Here is a 22,728-nt window from a genome sequence, read left to right on the forward strand (position 1 = left end):
AGGGATATTAAATGACGGCAATTTTCAAAAATAGTTTTACAACAGATGTAGACATGGAGCTACGTAAAATACAGTTTAGGTAAAATTATTCTGAGAGGTTAGTCTGATGTGTTCCTTTGGCCTAAGTTGATCTAAGTATAAAATATAGCTTACCTAGAGGAGGGCAGTAGTCCCTCTCCTATCTTCCCTAAATTACACTTTCTTTGAGCCAGTCATTTAGCAAAAGCTGGAGACCAGATGTTGTACTTTGAAGGAACAGACTTTGATGAGGTTTTGGAGTGCTGTCTTTATTAGTTTTCTATATTGTTGATCAAAGTTGGTTATTTTATAAATGCTTTAGAAACCAGATGGAAAGGTTATGAAAACCCAAAGAATCTAACTAGTATGTCCAGATATAAAGGTACCTCCATATCTCTGTGCAGGTAAACCATAGTGGCACCTGCAGGCGAAGCCAGCATTTCCTCAGAAGGCAACTTTGTATCCACCTCCAGTAATTAAACAAGTGTTATCACTGGAGTGAATGAAGTTTCCCCTTTTTGGTGTGCTCAAAGGAGAGTAACTTTCCCCAAGAACACAGTAACATTTTTAGGTTAACCAGTTATGAGAACTCTATAGTGTGACTTGAATAATGCTCCTATGAAACTTAGCCAACTCTTGAAGATTCCAGAATTTCTAATCAGTCTTCTCCAGAGGCTAGTCCAGTTTGTACCTTTTCTATATACTCTATTAATATTCATATATTTCAGAAATACTGTATTGAAAATTTTAAAGGGCTTATACTTATGAACTATAAAAAAGAACTGTTCCTTCTTATTGAAGACATTCAAAGCCACATGTTTTTGGTTTGATAGGTTTTTAAAAAAGTGTTCTTTCTCATCCTCAGTAATATCCCTATTTTGTTGGTGAAGTTTTAAATCACAAGCTTTCAAAATCACACCTCAGTTGAGATCCAAGGAAATGATTGTGTATACTTTCTGTAATAGAAACATTTTTCTTTCTCCTAAACAGTACAGAAGCTGATTTGCTGCTAGAGATGTCTAGCTCATATCTGCTGTGGGGTTCAGGGAGCTTGAAGATGAGTAAAGTAGAGAGTAGAATAATACCAGTGAGAAACTATGAGTCCCAGAGAGTACACAGGTCAATGGAATGTTCTTCAGGACCTCTCTTTGGTGCAGTGGAATTACATTGTAATGAATACAGTAGTAGAACTCACAATTCCCAGATTTGGAAAAGCACAGACTCTATGTAGAATTTAAGCCAGTGAAAAGAAATATTTTAGACTCCATAAGATAAAATGTTAGGGTTGAATGTATACATCTCCGTGCCTTTTTTCTTCTATCCCAATATCTTTTTGATCGTGAGACTTTGTTTCAGCTGGAGGCTTAACTGTGTGGGTGAATTTTTCTAAGTGGTTTGTGGATAATTGAATAAAATTGAAGGATAATTATTACTAGATGCCAGGACAAGGGAAAGCTAGGAAACAGCTATGATTTCAATCATCGGTTCACAGGGTGTGGTCTAAGGACTCCTGAGGCTCTTTCAGGGTGCCTGTTGAAATTGAAAGTATTTTCATAGTTTTGCCTTTTTAACTTGCAATCCCACAAATACATGACAGTTTTTCAGAGGTTACTAGATGTGCCATGGTATCATTGCTGTGATGGCTAATGGAAGTTTGAAACATTTTCAGCTTTAATTTCTAACACAATAAATCTAGGCAGATACATTTTTTAAAAAAATGTGTGGCAGGGTTTCTCAATAAGTTTTAAGTGTGTATAGGGGCGCTGAAACCAAAATGTTTGAGAACATTTTGATTTGATTTAAGAATGTTGATTTAGATATTGTCTCCCCTAAAAAGAATCCAACACATAGCTACATACAATATAATTGCAGACCCTGGAATGGGTTGAGACTTAGCAGATAAAATCTAGATATTCAAAACTATGGTGAAATGTGAAGAATTGCATACATAGGCACTTCTCTAGCATGTGTATCATTCTGTCAGCAACTTTTTATTAAGCTGCTACTGTGTTTCTATCTAGTAAAGAACACAATAGAACAGCAGTGGGAAACTCTAGCTAAGAGTTCATACTTCAAGAAAGTAAGGATCAATAAAATATACTTGGAAAACAGTGAATATCTCTATAGGTCGTCATGTGCTAAGCCATGTGATATGAGAGCTCAGTAAGATAAACCAGAAATGTCTGTTGTTGCCATTATACCCAGTCCCCTCTGCAGTAGTTGTCTTTATTGAAGTCTTCCTGTTACACCGTAACCTCTTAGAGGGAGAGGACTCTATCTTATGTATCTGTGTGTCCTTCCCTAGCACTTAGGAGAACACTTTGGACATTCATAGTCCTTAAGAAACATGATTGAATTTGTGGATTTGATATGGGCCTTTCTTCTTTCTATGTACAGAATTTGTATCGAGCACCTACTGTTAGTCATGCTGTGGAGGTGGGTAATTGGAAGTTGGGATGGATTAAGGGGTGGCTCTGAAAGCTGAATAAGGTTTCATCCTTAGAGAAGAAAGGGAGTTCAAGGCCAGGGAAGTGGCATATGTGCCCCAGGTGCACAAAACACCAAGAGTCCAGAGACTAGAATGGGCATTGCATACTTGGGAAACATGTTAAGTTTCCTAGTTCAATCTTGTTACAGAGCGCGATAGTGCAGATACTTTCAAGGCTCAGTCTGCAAGATTGCACTGTGGTTTTCTTATGCAGCTAAACAGACTCTAAAGGCAAAAAAATCATGAAACATTTTGATGCTTTGCTTTCCTTATGGGAGCTCACTGTAACCAGATGAGTCAACTCTAGCTAGTGTTACTGTGAATCATTCAATATTTTCTTTCTTAGAAAATAAAATGGTGATGGTATTATTATCTGTTATTTACCAGGGCTAAATATTGTTGCTCTAAACTCTTTGCTTCTTCTCATGAGGCATTATTATTTTCCACATTTTAAGATAAGGAAATTAAGCTCCAGCAGGAAAGACTAACTTGATCTACAAATTGTGGTAGAGTCAGAATTCATACTCAGCCAGTTGACCCTGGGCCTGTGCTTTTACCATTGTTGTACTTCTCTCGTACTTCTCCCTGTGGTATGCTTAATCAAGGTTGATTGTCCCAAAATACAGAAGCAGGAATGGGTGTCTCAGGTGATGAGACTGTGTTTAGTTACAAAAGGTGATGAGACTGTGTTTAGTTACAAAAAAACTAATTTTTGTCAATACCTATGAAACGTTAAAAAAATTAATTCAAATGTGTTGAAATATTCCCTTCTGTATTGTATTTATTTTTTAAAAAATCTGAGCTGTATAATATTAAGGTGATTTCATCAAAGACCCTTAAGCTGTTTTAAAATGTCTGCATATTTATGAGGTCTTGAAGTTTTAATATTTTTCTCATTTTTGTGTTGGGTCCCTTCACTAGCCTAATAAATTTGTCATTAATAAGCTTATATTTCTGTAAAGTACTTTGAACTTTCTTTTATAAAATTGCTCACATAAATACAAATTATTTTCAGTGGGAAATAGAGTTCTTGCACTTTTTTCACTGCTTCATGTGATGCCCCAAATAAAATTTGCGTTTGACCAAAAGAGAGTAGTGAAAAGAATGTATACTACAAGTGTGTCCTAAGATGAGAAATAAGACAGTCCTCACGTAACCAAGAATGATCTAATTCTTCACTTGTGAATAAAGATCGGTTCTTAGAAATGATCCTTGTTCCTGAGATCTTAAGTAGTAATTTATCTTTATTAAGAAAACACATGGCAGGGCGTAGTGGCTCACGCCTGTAATCCTAGCACTTTGGCTTTGGGAGGCCGAGACGGGCGGATCACCTGAGGTCAGAAGTTCAAGACCAACCTGACCAACATGGTGAAACCCCATCTCTACTAAAAATACAAAAAATTAGCCAGGTGTGGTGGTGGGTGCCTGTAATCCCAGCTACTCCACAGGGTAAGGCTGGAGAGTCGCTTGAACCCAGGGGCCACTGCACTCCAGCCTGGGCAACAAGCGAAAACTCCATCGTAAAAAAACAAAAACAAAACAAAACAAAAAACCCACATGTAATAGTTAAGTCCTAACTCTGTGACTATACTGGTTTTGCTCTTTTTCTACAGATCTAGCTTTTGTTTAAATGCATGACCTAGTTACTAAGAATTGTCTTAGTATTTCATGTAAGAAGTACTAAGTTGGTTTATTTAAAGTTAATTTTAATTATATGTGTGGGAAGATTCTTGAAACTTAACATGGCCATGGGGTCAGGGCTATTGCACCATTCTCTCTACTCATGAATAGACTTGAAAATTTTCCTTAAACAAACTTCTCAGTATAAAGGTGGCTTGAGAAATTTGTTTACAATAGTGACGGTCATAATTAAGCCATAATTATCAATAAAATCAGGGTTTTCTTTCTCATATTGGCTAGTGTGAGACGTTTGTGAATCCTCTTCAGTTTACACAATTGCTTTCCACATATTAAAAACAAAACCATTGCAGTCTTGTTATTTTAGCCTTTATTTGGTATCAGGTTGGTAGTATTAGTAAAATTCTGTATAAACTTCAAGGCATGCATAACAGTATTTCTTTGCTTATGGCCCATTTTCTCTCTTGTTTCCCTTCCTCTAGAGATATATTGCCATTGGAGAACTGGGGAAAGCTACTGACACACTAGATTCTACGGGGAAGGTAACAGAAGAAAAGCCTTACGGTATGAAGCTCATCTCATGTAGGCCTGTTTTCTAACATTTAGGGAAAGTTTCTGTGAAGGTAGAATGTTAAAACAAATCTAAGTGTTCAGAATTACTCTTCCAAATAACCTCCTTGCTTGCAAAAGCACTTACGGCTAGGATTTACATTGTTTTCCCTAGTAAATGAGCAGCAAAGCGGAGGTACTCTGTTAGATTTTATCTGTCTTGCCATTAAAAAAAAAAATTACCTGTCAGCTGTTGAAATAAATGTACCAGGCTTAGTACTTTAAAACTCATCATGTTTTTGTGCTTTTGGACTATGTAAAAAGAGAACAGAGGGTGAGCTATTTCTCTGGAAGTAAAGCAGAGCTCACTGGGGCCCACCTCAAGTTTCCTACTATCCCATCTTTCACTACCCTAAGGAAGGATAGATAAATGAAATGGTCTCCTAGCAGCTCTCACAGTGCTTATGCTGTTTATAATGCAGCAATTGCAGTTTTCTAAGTCAGTTCACCTGCATGATTATGTCACCAATTTGTGGACTTTGTGTTTTTTTGTTTGTTTGTTTGTTTACTATTATCTCTTAGTCGTAGGCAAGCCAGCATTTGGCCCCCTTATAGTTTTGTGTTGATCATCCTTATTACATATTGCGTATTGCCCCAGTAGTGAGGACAACCTTTTTGTTGTTCATAATAGCTTCATTTATACTGTTAACATTTATATGTAGCTTAGTATCTTGCTCAATTAGGCAACATAATGAAAAGAAAAATTGCTGATTTATTTCAAGACTTTTCAAAAACAGATGTTGAAATATTCTTGGAATTATTATTATTAGCATATAATAGCAGACCCTCACTTAATTGAAAACCAGCTTTAACCTTCAACCAGAAGACTTGTAAGATTAAGGAGGCATAGGGCAATAAGAGGACATCAGAGATTTCCGGAGTATACTAAAGTATTCATGAGGACTTATGTAATTCAGTTTCCTGTTTCTCTGACTCTATTTACCAAACCATAATAAGGAGAATGATTATTATTCAGAATAGTAGTCCTGGGGTAATATAATTAAGGCTGGGGGGTACCACGTGGTGAAAAATATAAGGCGCACTAGAGTAAACAAATCTGGGTTTAATTTCTAGCTCTGCCCTTATCTAGCTGCGTAAATTTGAAATTTTCTTAGTCTCTTTATGTTGCAGTTTTTTCATCTCCAAAATGACAATAATGATAGCAACCTCATAGTGTGATTATGAGGATTGATTGGAGGAGAATGAATTTGGAGGTCTCATAGACAAGTCATGAGGCTCTTATAGTAGTACAAGCAGAGATGATGGTAGGTTGGACCAGGGTGCCAGTGGTAGAGACAGAGTTTTCCTATTAGAAAAATTTCCCATGATTAGGAAGTAAAACTGGCAAGACTTGCTTTTTAGTTGATTGGATGGGATAGTGAGGAAGTTGTCAACCATGATCTAGGTTTTGGGGTTTTAAAATTGGTTACGTGATGGTGTAATTCACTGAGGATGCTGGAAGGGGACCAGGGTGACAAAAATACTTAAACATATCCTTTCTTCCTATTCTTAAGCATTTTAGAATTTTAAAAAGCTCCATACTGTGTTAGGTAATTTGTCACCTTATTTACTTACCTTAAAGAAAGCTCAGTTTGTTAGATCATCTCATTGTAGTGACGCAGTAAATCATGGCGAAACTAACAACTTTTTTCGACTGTGAAGAGAAGAGCTTCCTACAGTTTATTGAATAGTATTTGAATATTCAATAAACTGTAGAGCTTCCTACAGTTTATTGAATAGAAAATGAGAGCTCAGAGAATTTTGCTGATTGGTGTGATTTTTCTGTGTGCTTACAGTAAATCAACAAATACTTTTTTATTTGTTGAAGCTGCTATAGCAGGTACCAAGGGAAAGATAGATAAATGTAAGACCTAGCCTGTGTCCTTAAGGAACTTACTGTCTAATGGAGAACTCTGACCAATATTCTCAACCTTCTGAGACCTAATACAGAGACCTGTGACCAATATCTTACAATGCCTTCTTTACTATCCTGAAATAAAATTCAGAGATACTTGAATTTACTTATACATTTAGAAAAATCAATATGATATTGTAAATGGAATATAAGTAAGAAATAAAAGTAATTTATAATAAAGTAGGTGCATTCATATATAAACACACAGATACTAGCACACTAAAAGTCTTTTGGCTGGAGTGCAGTGGCGTGATCTTGGCTCACTGTAACCTCTGCTTCCCGGGTTCAAGTAATTCTTCTGCCTCAGCCTCCTGAGTAGCTGGGACTACAGGCATGTGTCACCATGCCTGCCTATTTTTCATATTTTTAGTAGAGGCGGGGTTTCACTTTGTTGGCCAGGCTGGTCTTGAACTCCTGATCAACACTCAAACATACAGCATAATTGTAAATAGTGAAAAGTGCTGTTTAGGAATAATAGAGTGGTATGATAGAGAACAAAGGGAAAGGCCCTGTTACATGCTTTGGTGTTTGAGTCTAAGCCAGAGACTCATTTTCTTATTCCTCTGAGATAGCCTTCAGCTATCTGACATAGCAGTTAAAAATAGTATTTGTCTAGATAGGACAAAATGACTTAAGAGCATTAATTTGCCATTGACTGTATACTGAGTTACTTTATCCAACATCAGTTGTTCTTGACAGGTCAATTAAAAACTGTGTTTCTAGTTGTTACAATGACTGGGTGGGGTGGTGACACCAGCTGCCTTCAATGGGTGGAGACCAGGGATGCCAGATGTCCTGTAACACAGAGGATCGTAGAACACAGTGAAGAATTGTCCAGTGTACTGCCAGACTTCAGGATGTCTGCCAGATAGTCATGCAGGTGTATGTCAGCCATGGGGCTAAAACCATGTCTCTTTTGGTCCTCAGTGTATTTTTGGTGTAGTATATAGCATACAGAATGACATATATGACATATAGAGTTTGAATAAAAAAAAGATAGGCAGCAGAGGCATTCTCAGAAAAGATGGTTGCAGTTAAGCCGGGAAAGGCACAGCATCTTCCTGCCTTTTGCTGCTGTCTTCTCATCCACGTCTAGGTATGAAGTGTCTGCTACTATTGCTGGTGTCTCTGAGGACACACAGCTTCAGTGTGCTCATCTGTTCTCCACTGAGCTCAGGACACTAGGACCGCAGCTTCTCAGGCTAGATGTGGACTAAGCGTCTGGGAAGGCCTAACTGTCCCTGTAATGGGAGTAGTTTTTCCTGTCCCTCCCATGAGGCAAGAAAGGTAGGAAAAAAAAGTGGAATCTCATGCTAATCTTTTATTCTAAACACCACCACCCCTTAGTCCTGAGATCAGATGTTACCAAGGTCTTCTCAAATGGATGTAGCTAATGTTGTATCTAACAGTACTGGCTTCTTTTGGACTGTATATGGTTTGGCTGCTGAGACTTATCCTGGAGTAAGCTCAAGAGTTGAATTTAGTTTCAAATTGTGATGTAAACTAATAGGGTATATGCTATAATTGGACTAGTGTGTAGCTAGGTATAAAAATTCTTACAGAGCTGTTTGTATTTAAACTTTTCATTATAAAATGTTGTGCAAGTAAAGAAAATGAAACAAAAAATAAAGGTACAGCTCTATCAATTTTCACAAAACAAATATCTGTGTAGCTAGCTATCACCCTTAGTCAAGAAATAGAAGATTTCTAGAAACCACACTTGTGCCCTATCTGTCATTACCCTGTCCTCCTTTTGCAAAGATAACTACTATTCTAGCGTCCAACACTATGGAGATGGTTTTAAAACTAAGGCATAGTTTTGCCTGTTTTTGAATTTAGTATAAATAGAATTAAACACTATGTGTCCTTTTGTGTCTAAATTCTTCCACTTAGTATATTTTTGAGATCCATGTTGGTACATGTATGAGTATTTTGGACTTTTTTATTGCTATGTAATATGCCACTGTGTGAATATACTACACACATACTGTCCAGTTTGGGGCTTTGTGAATAAAGTGCTGTGTATATTTTATACCTGCCTTTTGGTAGACATATTTCTACCGTCATTTCTCTTGGGTATATACCCAAATGGAATATAGGTCATATATTTGTGTGTGTGTGTGTGTGCGCACGTGCGCATGTGTTCCTGGGTTACAGAATGGGTATATATTTAACTGTACTGGAAATTGTCAAACAGTTGTCCAAAGTGATTGTACTTGGAACACTTTGCATTTCCACTAGCAGTGCATAAGCATTCCACTTGCTCCACATCCTTAGCTATTAATAGTGTTTTTAATTGTGGCTGTTCTGGTGAGTGTGTAGTTGTATTCCATTGTGGTTTTGATTATTGATGAGATGCAGCACCTTATCAAGTGGTTTTGCCTTACTAGCCATTTTCTTTTGTGTATTATCTGTCTGTTCGGGTCTCTTACCCATTTTTTATTTGTTCTTTCCCTTTTGAGTTGCCTTTTTCTTATACATTTGTATGAGTTTTTGTTTTTTAATAAGCACCTTCCATTCGAGGATGTGTAGGTTCTTTATATACTCTGGATATGTTCTCTTCTTTTGGTTATGTGTGTTGCAGATATTTTCTCCTAATTTGTGGCTTGCCTTTTTCCTCTCTTATCTTTTGAAAAACACAAGTTCTTAGTTTTAATTTAGTCCAGCTTATCAGGCCTTCTCCTTTATGGTTGGTCCTTTTGGTGTCCTGTTTAAGAAAACTTTTCTGACTCTTAAAGCATGAGGATATTTTCCTATGTTCTAGAAGCTGTTATTGCTTTGCCTTTCATGTTCCCTCTGCAGTCCACCTTTTCTTCCTGCATGGATGTCCAGTTGCTTCAGCACTTTCCCAGTACTCTTGTGTTCTCTCCTTCATTACACTCAAGTACCCACTTAGGCTGTTGTTTAAAAAGAAAATCTATTTTTTTTACATTGATCAGTTTGTTTATACTTGTATGTACACCAGACTATATTAATTGCTGTAGTTTTAGACTATCTTGCTATCTGGAAGAACAAGTCCTTCCTACCTTATTTCTTACGTATTTTTTTCTGTAGGTTTTATTTTTATTTTTATTTTTTGAGGCGGAGTCTTGCTCTGTTGCCCAGGCTGGAGTGCAGTGGCACAATCTCAGCTCATTGCAAGCTCCGCCTCCCGGGTTCATGCCATTCTCCTGCCTCAGCCTCCTGAGTAGCTGGGACTACAGGTGCCAGCCACCATGCCTGGCTAATTTTTTGTAATTTTAGTAGAGACGGGGTTTCACTATGTTAGCCAGGATGGTCTCGATCTCCTGACCTCGTGATCCGCCCGCCTCGGCCTCCCAAAGTGCTGGGATTACAGACTTGAGCCACCGCACCCGGCCCTATAGGTTTTTTTTAATAGCTTTCTTATCAAAGTAAAGAAGTTGCCTTTTATTCCTAATTTGCTGAGTTCTAGTTTTTTAAAATCATTAGCAGACATTAAATTTTATCAAATATTTTTTCCTGTATCTCTTGATTTTTCTCCTTATTCACATATTAAACTAACTTTACATTTCTGGAATGAACCCAACTTAGTTGTAATGTGTTATCCTTTATATAAATTGTTGCATTTGTTTTGCTAATATTTAGTTTAGGATTTTTGCATCTGTGTTTGAGTGAGATTACCATGTATTTTTCTTTTTATGTCCTGGACTGGTTTTGATATCAAAGTTATGACGACCTCATACAAGAGTTTGGGTGGTGGTCTCATTTTTTCTATTCTCAGGGCGAATTTCTGCTGTTTTTTCCTAATGTTTAGTAGAATTTACAGGGTGACATCTGTTCTTGAGTTTTCTTTGTTAGGAAGGTTTTAAACTATGGGTTGGATTTTTTTCTACCAGCTATTGGTTATACTATTTTTTATTGCTTATATCAATATAGATAATTTTTTCTCCTAGGAATTTGTCATTTCATCTAAAATTTCAAAAATATTGGTATAAAATTGTTTTTAATAGTCCCTTATGACCTTTCTTTTATTTTGAATATCAAACTTAGAGTAAATAACTTTTCCTAAATTACCCAAGAGCAAGCTCAACCATGATGTCCCACCACCCCAAATACATTACCGCAATTCAGTTTGAAGACCCTATTTATTTTTTAAAAACAGCTTTCTAGAAGTATAATTGGCATACAGAAATACTGTATTTAAAATATATAATTTTAAAAATTAATAAACATTCACCTTTAAAATCATAGCTATAATGAAAATAGTGAACATATTTATCATCATAAAAGTGTTATGCCCCTCTCTCCATTGTGAGTTAATTTTTGAATATGATTTCAGATATAGATTCAAGGTCATTTTTTGCATATGTACATCGTTTTGTAACCATTTTTTAAAAGACTATCCTTTCTGTGGTTGCCTTTGGACCTGTGTCAAAAAACAGTTGTCCATATCTGCACACTTTTGAGACTTTTAATTCTATTCCATTGATGTATTTATTTTCAAACCACTACCACACTGTCTTGATTATTGTAGCTTTGTAAGTCTTTAAATTAAGGAGTGTTAGCCCTCCAACTTGTTCTTTTTCAAAGTTGCTTTCTTGGTCCTTTGCATTACCATATGGATTTTTGAATCAGCTTGTCGATTTTTATACGCACACACTCAAAGCCTCCTGGCAGTTTGATTGAGATTGTTTTGAAGCTATAGATCAATTTCAGAAGAATTGACATCTAAACAATATTGAGTCTTCTGACCCATGAAATAAGATATCTCTCTTCATTTATTTAGGTCTTTTATAGCCATAGTTTTGTAGTTTTCAGTATCAGATCTTTACATGCTTTGTTTATGAAATCTCTGAGTACCTCAAATTCTGAAGTTTCAGTTTCTAGTAGTTCATTGGTAGTATATAGAAATGGAATTGATTTTTGTAGATTGATCTTGTGTTTTTCAACCTTGCTAAACTCACTTATTTGTTCTAGTTGTTTTTTGTATAGATTTTTTATTAGAATGGCTCTAAAGTAGACTTTTTTCCCAGGTCTAGATTAGCTCTGCTCCTGAAGCATGACTTTTCTGGGATGTCTGTCAAATGACCTGTGCATTCAGCAAAGTTTCTTCATTCTGAATGGTTAAAATTAAAACATCCCCCAGCCTTGTAAGAACTTTGGTAGTACTTCTTTAGTTAATTTTGTAGAGACTCTGTATATATGTATGTACAGCTTAGAATTTAGTCAGAGTATCGAGGGGGCCTTGATAGACATTTCTTTCTCTGTGTATTTTCCTCAAATTCCAGCTGCCATTACTTCCTCAGATTCTGATCTCTGTTCAGTGAGATCACTGTACTTTGACTATCCCCCTGTCTGTCCCACAGTTAACAAAGCACCTCCAGACAAAAGCAAGTGATCATGGGACTTGCTTTGTTTCTCTTTCCTCAGGGATTACGGTCCTTGCTGCCTGTTGTCTGTCTAGAAATTGTTGCTTAATATATTTTGTCCTGTTTAACAGCTGTTTATGGTGGCAAGATTTGTCCAGTCACAGTTACTCTATCATAGTCAAATACAGTTTTTAACTCAATCATATTGGTTTTAGCTCTATAGTCCAGTTAAGTCTCAACTATCATGTTGTGAGTTCACTGGAAGAGTAAAATTTTAAGGAAATAATAATGTATAACATCTTGTATATATTCATTTTATGAAAATGATTTTAAAAAGTTAATTTCAAATGAATGCTGTCACTTTGATGGCTTATTAATTTACTAAACAAAAAATAATTACCCAAGTCCTACAATACTTGTACCTCTTTTATCAAATATATTTATTCTGCCTAGTTATTGGATATATTTACTGTGGACATTTTATTCTGTTTCTTTTTAAATACTTTGGAAGTAGAGTCTTTGTACTTATGTCATAAGAACAATTATTATTATTTTGATTGGACTTATATCATGTTTTGGATATAGCCAGTTTGTACTACATACTCATGTACCACGAGCTTAGATTTTATTATAAGATAACTTGCTGTGTAGGCTGCCTAGTAATTCAAACATCAGATGGATGATTGGCCTAGGTGACTTTTAAATGCCCTTCAGCCTTGAGATTCTATTATTCTTCAGCAAATTAAATTCAGCAGATGTCCTAAGTGCCATTTTAATAGTGTATGTTATATAAGAAAAATTATCTTTGTCTTTGAGAAGCTTAGAATTTCATTGGTGAGATAATACCTACGTGTGTGTATGTGTTGTGTGTAGAAATAGAATATGTAGAAAGAAGAGAGAATAAATGCAAAAAGAGAGAATAGTTAAAAATTATGTATGATTAATTATAGAGTGAACAGCACAAACCACAGATGCTTGACATGTTCAGTCAGAGAAAGAGACAATGTGGCAGAAGTAGAATGAGAAAGAACATCTTGTCATCATGTGTGTGGTGACATCAGCAAAAGAGGGCTACCAAAGCAGCACAAAGGAGTACACAGTTGCAGGAGTGTCAGTAAAGAGACCAGCTTAGCAGAAGTAGAAAGTTGTTTGGCCTTGTTTTAAAAAATATGTGGCTAAGTTGTGAATTATTGCAGTTTTGTCAGCAGTGGCATTTCCTTCAGCAAGTGCCAGCTTGGTGACAGCATTGGCTGTCTAGATCTGGAAATCTTACATTTGTATAACTAAGGTTCCACTAGTAATAATGTCTTAATGTTGCCATAGACTAAAATGTTTTCATAGAAAAATCCTCATCTGTATCATGAGATATTTCTGAGAAACAGTATGAACAGATCAGCTATCTGAGGTCTACCTTTTTGGAGCTGCTAGGTGCTAGAGAAATTCTTTTGAGTTTTATAGCTCTTCTGTCTGTTTGAGTCTAGTAGATTCTAGTCTTTTGTTTGTGTTTAGCTTTTAAGGGTCAAGGTCATACTGAGGTTAAAACTGTCTTGCTGGGTTGATATTAAAATCTGGACATAGTATTCCATGCTGACTTTTAATTCTGGTATTGGAAGAGTAATTCAAAGCATACTCGTTTTTATTTGCTATTGTTCAAATAAAATCAAATTTAATACACATATACCAGAATAAAAAATTTAGATAAATTTTCTACAAAATGGTAAAAGCACTGAAATTTCTTACCACTGGGTGTGAACTAAACAGATAATAGAATACTTCTGTGATTTAGTTTATTACTAAATATGAAATACGTATGAAGACATCTTTGAGTATGAAAATTCTGAATTTCAATGTATCATAGGTTTTAGTTTTTAAAATTATAGAACTGTACTTTTTGTCTTTTTTTTTTTTTTTTTTTTTTAAAGTATGGAACATGGTCAGGTACAGTGGCTCATGCCTGTAATCCCAGAACTTTGGGAGGCTGAGGCAGGAGGACCACCTGACACCTGAGGTCAGGAGTTTGAGACCAGCCTGGCCAACATGGTGAAACCCAGCCTCTAGTAAAAAATACAAAAAGTAGTAATGTGTGGTGGCACACGCCTGTAATCCCAGCTACCTGGGAGGCTGAGGCATGAGAATCGCTTGAACCCAGGAGGCAGAGATTGCAGTGAGCCAAGGTCACACCACTGCACTCCAGCCTGGGCAACAGATTAAGACCTGTCTCAAAAAAAAAAAAAAAAAAAAAAAAAAAAGATAAATAAAAATAAAATATGTAAAATATGGAGGACTTCACTAATTTGCATGTCACCCTTGCTCAGGGGCCATGCTAGAACTCTGCTTTAATATTGCATCATTTTGTTTGAAGCAATACCAAACAAAAGCTGAAAACATGACTAAGTAAAAGATATTAAAAGCTTTATGTATATGTCTTCATTCACATTTTCTAAAATCATTGTTTAAAAAATGCTTGTTTAGTAAGCATGCTAAAATCCTTGCTTACGTGTGTTCTTTTTTTGCACTGGCTTATTTTTGAGGCTGGCTGTGAGTGTTCATGTAAAACGAGAGAAATTCCAACAATAGAGAAGGGGGAGGTTGCAGGGGACAGATAAATGCAATTTTACTTGACAACAGAGTTGAATGTGAGTGTGTAAAATTTCTGCCATAACATAAAACAGATTTGAAATCTTATCAGGTAAAACTTAAAATGTGGATAATGCCTGTTAATGTTAAGTACCACATTAAGTTATTTACAATATTTGATCCCTAGAGAAACTTAGAAAAGAACTTACGGGGATTATTTTGCTGCTTGTATTCTGATCACTTCATTATTAATTACTGCAGGATCATTTCTATAGCTAATGTGGGATTTTCCTCAGATCTTCTTAAGGCCATAGTCAGAACCAACTGAGTATATATATAAGATGATTGCATTATTTTTGTTGGAGAAAAATTGAAACAAATGAAATTGTTTTAATAGAGAATATAAGACTTTCTCCCTCTTTTATCTCATTAATGTATATTTTATTCTTTTTAACAAGGTAGAATTTTGGCTATAAAACATACACCGTAATACATGCTTTTTTGGAAAAAATTGTAAATGAATTTTCAGGGCTGTTGGTGCTATGAATGTAGTACATATACTTCTGTGGTTGTTTTAGTGTCTTTTTTGTTGATTTTTGGCAGATAAAATAACACAAGAAGATATTGAAGGCATTCTACAGAAATTTACTGGGAATATAATGCAAGTTCCCCCCCTGTAAGTTCAATTAGTAAATTTGGAAAAATGTTTTCTTTTCCAATGGGTAAAATGACTCTAGTTAAAATACACGAGTTTCCTCTTAGCATATGGCAAGGCAGGTTTTAAATCTGATGTGCCAAATGTTCAAGTAAAGGTGAGACAGGATGTGGAGCTTTTAACACTCTCTAAGAGGGAGTGGAATGTGGTCTCCTTTGTTTCTGAGTGTGGCCACAACCTGGCATCTGTGCTATTACAGTATTTATTGGCTTTTCTGATTCTGTCAACAGACATCAGGGCAGTTCTGGAGCCCAGAGATGTCTCTTTTCCTAGAACTGTTGTGAAGGGACCAGTCCAGTCTGGGAGGGAAGTCAGAGCTGTGAGTCGGAGTCCTATTGTGCACTGCATGTCAGCTGCTGAGACCATTCCTATTGGGCACAATCTTTTGCTTCACTGTTCTCTGCAACCAGCGAAACCGATGAGAGTTACAACTCATTAAAAATATAAGTAGATTGCTTTACTGCTTGTCTTTGTTTGGGCTGCAGTAACAAAAATAACATAAACTGGGTAGCTTATAAACAACAGAAATTTATTTCTCACTGTTCTGGAGGGTGGGAAGTCCAAGATCACAGTGCAGTAGGCTCAGTTTCTGGTGAAGGCCTGAGATGCCTTCACAGATGGCACCTTCTTACCGTATCCTCCCATGGTAGAAGGGGCAAGGCAGCTCTCTGGAGCCTCCTTTATAAGCATACTAATTTCTTTCATGAGGGCTGCACCCTGTGACCTAGTTACCTCCCAGAAGCCTCCACCTCCTAATATTATCACCTTGGGGGTTAGGATTTTGGCATATAAATTTGGAGGTTTGGCATTCAGATCATAATACCATGTGGCCGTATTTTCATGCACATTACCATTTCAGGCAAATTGCCTTTTTTAAAAAAATGGCTGAATTGGTTAAAGGATATGTCAGGATAAGTTTCTGACTTTTTTTTAGATTTTAGTATTTATTTTGTATTTAAAAGCTTGGGTTTTTTTAAGGAACATTGAAATATCTCTGAGGAGATGCTTTTTCATGATTTTTGCCTCAAATATAAAAATTTAAAAATTTTGGCAAGATCTGCATAAACATAATTTTGGATCATTGTTAAAATAAATTGAGCTTATTTATATTTATGTGTAAGAATTGTTTTAGTATTTTCTATGATTATTGCAAGGATTTTGTTTTCTAGTAAAATTTTATCATGAAAAGCTAAGGTACACTAAGTAGATTATTTGCTTATTAGCTTCTTAGAAATGTTTTGGTAACTTATATAAAAATGAATATTATAGTAGAGGTTGTTTCAAGGAAATATAGCTGAGAGTATTATGACCAGAGTCTACTAAATTCCTTGTGCCTTTAACACAGAATGAGGACTTGTAAGGACAAGACATGAATAGATCGTCTCCAGAAAAATGATTAAAGAATAAAATTGGTAACACTGCTTATTGTGTGCCAGAATGAGGTTATATCAGCCTTAGAAATATTTAGAAACTCTATCCATGACAGCATTATGGAGTAGGTTAGAATTAAAAATTCATTCATTTTTCAGAAGGATTTTCATTGTCAAGCACTGCCAGTCATCCTTCCTTTCCATGCCAAATCTGGAATTATAATCTCTCAATCTTTCCAAATCCCTCTCAATTCTTGCTCTCCTTTCGTTTCCTTTCTCCTTCTCTCATCTCACAAGCTATTCTGCATTAAAGAAAGATGGACAGAGACTTTCGACTTTGATGAAGAGAGGTGAAGTTGTAGAAGCAAAACCTGCCAGGCCAGTGACTGTGTACAGTATCTCCCTTCAAAAATTCCAGCCACCATTTTTCACATTAGGTAAGATGGAGAAATTTGAAATCATTTGTATTTACATGTACTTTTGATTTGTATTTGGCTACTTTTGTGTCATTTTAATAGATCTGTAGGATGTTGGAGATTTTTTAAAATTTGAATTTAAGGAAAGTTAGGATTTCTTCATACTTTTTTGGTAATACATTTATTGAGACACCTGTAGCTATAGGGAGGTTCAGAAATGCCTTTCTAACTAGGCTGACTGTTTCGTGTAGTGTACTATGTTATCTTACTAGAAAGTTGAAAGTAACATACTTTAGATCTCTATAGAGAAGAGTAGGTAAGGAGTATATACTTTTTAAATTTTAGTTTTTATTATCTTTTGAATGTTTTTCCTTGGCTAGTACCCCATACATTCAGTTTTAGAATTGACATTAGTTTTCCATTGAAAACAAAGCATTTTTAGTTTTTGGACAAGAAATCCCTCAGCCCCTTCTTCACCACCTATAACTTATTAAAGATCCTGCAAATATGGAAAAAATGGGTAAGTCAGAAATGTATTCTTGAATACATGGTCACATTTTAAATTCAAGTTATGAATTTTAATTTCTAATACATATTTGAAATAAATGTAAACACTAAAAAGTTCATTTCTGTTGTTTGGAAATTTTATGATCTGGCTGCAGAAAGTTGTAAACATGTAAGATCTGTGAAGAATCCAAAGCTGTAGTTCTTAATCCTCGGACTCCTTTAAATTGGGCCTACCCTTAATTTCACAGTGGATTGAATAGGATTCCTTTTAAAAATAATGTCCCCAAATCTTTTAATCTAAACTGTATTGCTTTTTTTGATTGGCACTATTGTTTTATCTATGTTATGTTTCTGCAGGATATGGTTTTGTATCATTAGAAAAAAAAAGTCACTTTGTCTCTTCAAGTTCCTGCTTCTAAAATATTTGACAGATAATGAAAAAACCACACTTAAAAAGGTTGTGCTCCATTCCATGAAAATGAAGCAGCTGGTTTGGCAGAGTAGATATTCTCTATGAAAGCAAGGAAAACTCAGGTTTTTCAGATTGCATTTAAGTCAGAAATACTTTATTGACTAGGGAGAGCGTAACAGGCCAAAAGAGCTATCTTTTCACTCAAGCCAAATATCATGCAAGAATGCTAGCACACCTGCATTTCATCCCAGTGCCCACTTTTAATCTCAGCAGTGGCCCCCAACCATGAGCTGACTGAAAAAAGCGGGGGGTGATTAAAATCCCCAGGTGGTGAGTTTTGATTAATTCTCCCAAATGACTTTATTTGTACCAGTAAGACTTGAAGCAGCTAGAATGTAGTCCTTTTGTGTGGAAATGTGGCAGCTCTTTTTAGGAAGTCTTGCTGATGAATAAAAATAACGGAGAGCCTTGTTCTTGACCAATAAACTTGTGTTAAGAAGATATTTAGATTTACATTCAGTTCTGGGACATTGTATAATTTTAAGTTGTTTTATGATTTCTTCAGGAGTATTTCCAAGAGAACATTTAAATAAACTGAGTTCTTCATGTGTAGTGCAGTACCCCAAACATAATTCTTGTCACTGTGAAAAGGGGTTTTTAGTTGGTTGGTTGGTTGTATTTTTTTTGAATGTACAAATCAGAAAATATTTTAAAAATCTACAGCTCATGATGGCAAAGCTACCATTTCTAACCATTTACAACCTATTAAATGAACAAGGCATACAAATCTGAAAATATTTTTAAAAATCTACAGCTCATGATAGCAAAGCTGAGATTTCTAACTATTTAAAACCTATTAAATGAACAAGGCTGAAGTATTAAAGTGGTATGACTTGCCAGTTAATTTAAAATGTGTTCATGAGTTTCTGCTGTTTGCTTTCTCCACACTCTGAGTTTTCAATCTCACAAACACATATGCTACTGGATGAATAATTTATGTTTTAGTGCATAAATATTTTATCACTCAATTGTTTGCATAGTGCATTTTTACATTTGTTTAGGGGCATCATTTCTATGTAAAGTGGATTTCACAGGAGGTTAGCAATTTACTATGTCACTGTTAACATTCCAGATGTTGAATGTGGAGGAGGTTTTTATATCAGAAGCTTGGTCAGTGACATTGGAAAAGGTAAGCATAAAAATGAATTATGAATTATCATTTAGAGAGCAATACTCCTTTTCAATGGGAAGAGGGAATTTTCCGTTTTTCTTATTTCTGAGTACTGGCCTTAGGAACTGAACTCTTGCTGCCTTCAGCTTTAAAAGCATTGTAGGTTTCTGGCTTGAAATTATCAGCCTCAGCAGCTGCAGTGAAATGCTTGTAATGGGAAAGAAGAGAAAGAGAGAACAGAAAATGAAGACAGGAATAATGAACTTAGGGCCAACATCTTTTCAAGTACAAAAGATTTTAACTCAAACTAGGGATAGGGAAAAAAAAAAGATTTAACCTTCTAAAAGTTATTTTCAAATTGTTTTGAACTGGAAGCTGTAGTCTTTATAAACAGCCAGAAGGTTTCGGTTCTGGCTGTGCCATTTACTGGCAGCTGTTGCACTGGACAGGTCATACGATCTGATCTGTGAAGTGAGGGTAATCTTCATGGGGCTGCTGCATGAATTAAATAACAGAAACGTGTGCAAGTTCTTTGTTGATTTTAAAGCAGCTTATAAGGTGGATTATTAAGTATTATTTTGCTACTTAATCATTTCTTTATCTCAGGGCTCTTGGTTCTTAGATTATTATACTCGTGCTTTTAGGTGATTTTGAGAGATTTGAATTGAGTACGGTCATTTGAACAATTATAGACTATGAAATACTGAATCAATTATCTTCTGGATTTTTTCTCCACCTTTTGTTGCCATAGAACTGTCTTCCTGTGCCAATGTGCTAGAGCTGACCCGAACCAAACAGGGACCATTTACGCTAGAAGAACATGCCCTTCCTGAAGACAAATGGACAATTGATGACATTGCACAGTCTCTTGAGCATTGCTCATCTCTTTTCCCAGCAGAGCTGGCACTTAAAAAATCAAAACCTGAGAAGTCTAATGAACAGGTTTTGAGCTGTGAATATATAACTCTAAATGAGCCAAAGGGAGAAGATGATGTAATTAAGACGTGTTGAGATTGACCTGGGAATATCATCATTTTCTAGTTGACATTTGAATCCTGTGTGCAGATGCAGAATGACAAGCTACATTCAAAAGACAAACAATATTTCTAACTTTTCTTTTTTTTGCATGAAGAAAAACGTCCATCATTTACAGTTTCAATAGCATATAATTTATTTGCTATGCATTACAAATGGCCTTGCAGTTGCTCAGTTGTTTGCTGTGTTGTGGAATGTTCTTTTAGGATTTTTTGTATTGTGAAAATATGAATATGATTAGATTCAGAAAAATTAACTTTCTGAATTTGATCTGTCTTAAGTCTTGTGAAAAAGTTGAACAAGTTTCTAATCAAAGAAAAAATGTGTGAGCTCCATGTTTTAGTTTCACAAAAATGAACATAATTTAGTGTTATTTTTACTTTATTTAGGCTTCCTGGTGGCTTCATTTTATTGAAATTCTTTAAGTTGTTTAAACTGGCCATTATTGATCTCTTTCTTGTGTTTTGGAGAGTTTATTATTAAAAACATTTCTTTGATAAAATGGCCATCATCTAGTAATACCTGTGTTAGTTTAGATCTTGGAAATGAATAAACTTTGATAATATTTGTAAATGAACCAAATTATTACTGCTACCACTAACAGGATGTAAGTAGAAGACTAATAATTGAAGTCACCTTCCTACCGTTAGAGCAGAAGATAGCTCCTATAGTTTTGTATTTTGGCAGCTATGAGATATGGTCATGGTAATTTCAACATGGTTAAGCACTTTGTACCAAGTTATTAAGTACCATCATTTTTAAAATGTAAAGAATGTGTCTTCAACTAAAAACTTTATGCTTTAGTATTTATTTAAATCCCTCTATAGGGCGTTATCCCTGTGACATTGTTTCTTTTGTTTGCTCTTTCCAGAGATATTTATAGATGCTGAGATGGCTGCCCTGCATTTCCAGCTAATGTCTTCTGCTCTAAATATTTAAAAACAGTTCTTCTCAAACATTTTCATTCAGATAGCTTTCTGAAAGTTCCATATCCCTCTTTACCATAATTTTTTAAATGCAGCCACATTATAATAGTAAACTTCATATATAATGAGTGCTTCGTATTTTTGTTGTGGGAAAGCAATATATTATGCAGCCAGTCTGTGGAAACATTCAGATCCCTCTTCCTTTACTCAAATACGGTTTCAAAAGGAAGACTCATGAGAAATTTCATAAAATACAAGTTTTTAGATGTTTATGCTTTGTCTTTCTTTTTAAAGGTGTTTTCCTGCTTTGTCATCTCTAACTCTGAAATTTAAAATATGTAAACTAGTTTTATTTGTGCTTAACCCAATTTAAACTCAATGTAAAATATTATATATGCATCAGTACAGCATTTTCAGCATATTGACAACATATTTTAAATGAAAACATTAAAACAGTTCTTAGTATGAGACAAAATTGTAAGGAAAAGAATGCTAATACCATGATGCATTAACATAACATACCAAACACACAACGTCATAAAATGAAAATGTGCAGTTTTAAAACTGTTCATATCCGGTGCCCCACAGTGTGTCAACCAAAGGTAGCAGTGTCTGTGCCTGCCTGTTGGAATGGTACAGGTTACAGTATGTCCTCTTCCATTGCAAGTTAAAGTCCAAATAGAAAAATACTTAGGTTTTAGAACACATTGGAGGTATTTCTGCTGTATTTTTCAACTTAAAAATTGACACATAGAGTTTACTAATAGAGGGAGTAGAGATTGTTGACAATTTTTTAAAAATGATAGTTACCCTTTTTCTTTTATATTTAAAACTGAAGGAAATTTTGCCAAATGGGAAAATTACTGTTATCTCTACCATCTTAATGTAGTAACTTTAGAATTTAAATTTTTATATTGCTGTTTTCCTTTTTGTTGTTCACATAGTCTTAAGGCACCTACACTTTTAAATTGACTTTTTCATTTGATATTATCTATATGTATTTAGTTGTGATAATGATTATTTTAATTATATTACTTCATACTCTTAATTTATCTATTGCTGAATACTTAGTTTTAAATTTTATTATGATAAATTCCTGGGAGGGGGATTATTTAGTGAAATAATATGAAGAACTTTATGACTTATGTTTGCCTTATTGCATTCCCAAAGAGTTGTAACATTTTACAGTGTTACCATTTGAGTAGGGGTTTTATATGTTGTTTCTAATTTAGTAAATATAGGAGAGAAATCAAAGTTTTTCTGATTTGCTTTTATGTGATTTATATGTATACTTTGTTCATTTATATAAATAAATATCTTAATGATTTCTGTACATATTTGCATGAGTTATTTGTGTTGTAAATACCCGATAGAAGGATTTTTCATGGTCTGTTGTCCTTTTAGATTTAATTTTCATTTTTGCTAACTAAATTTGCAATTCTAATAATTCTTCCCCTTTTATCGTTGTCAGATTAATAAGTATGAAAAGTTTAAAATTTATTGAAACTTTAAAATCTTATCAGCTCTTACAAGCAGTTGAAACTGATTGAGATACTCTGAAAAGTTCAAGACTCATTCATAAAACAAATTAGTTTTCCCTG

At 35.0% G+C, this 22,728-nt stretch overlaps 1 protein-coding gene and 1 non-coding gene across 2 annotated transcripts in view; one reads left to right on the forward strand and one right to left on the reverse strand.

The window, feature by feature from the left end:
- TRUB1 (TruB pseudouridine synthase family member 1) overlaps positions 1–22,460 on the forward strand; it is a 39,192-nt gene extending 16,732 nt beyond the window's left edge. Inside the window, exons 4-8 of the mRNA XM_007964170.3 lie at positions 4,627–4,708; positions 15,179–15,251; positions 16,958–17,097; positions 19,128–19,184; positions 19,918–22,460. Coding sequence (XP_007962361.3) covers positions 4,627–4,708; positions 15,179–15,251; positions 16,958–17,097; positions 19,128–19,184; positions 19,918–20,177 — 612 coding nt within the window. The 3' untranslated portion in view covers positions 20,178–22,460. The remainder of the gene's footprint in view (positions 1–4,626; positions 4,709–15,178; positions 15,252–16,957; positions 17,098–19,127; positions 19,185–19,917) is intronic.
- LOC119628176 (U6 spliceosomal RNA) lies at positions 14,269–14,376 on the reverse strand. Its single transcript, XR_005244482.1, has one exon. It is a non-coding gene; the product is annotated as a U6 spliceosomal RNA (small nuclear RNA).
- Positions 22,461–22,728: the final 268 nt, after the last annotated feature.

Source organism: Chlorocebus sabaeus, chromosome 9, assembly GCF_047675955.1.
Source record: "Chlorocebus sabaeus isolate Y175 chromosome 9, mChlSab1.0.hap1, whole genome shotgun sequence".
Lineage (NCBI taxonomy): Eukaryota > Metazoa > Chordata > Mammalia > Primates > Cercopithecidae > Chlorocebus > Chlorocebus sabaeus.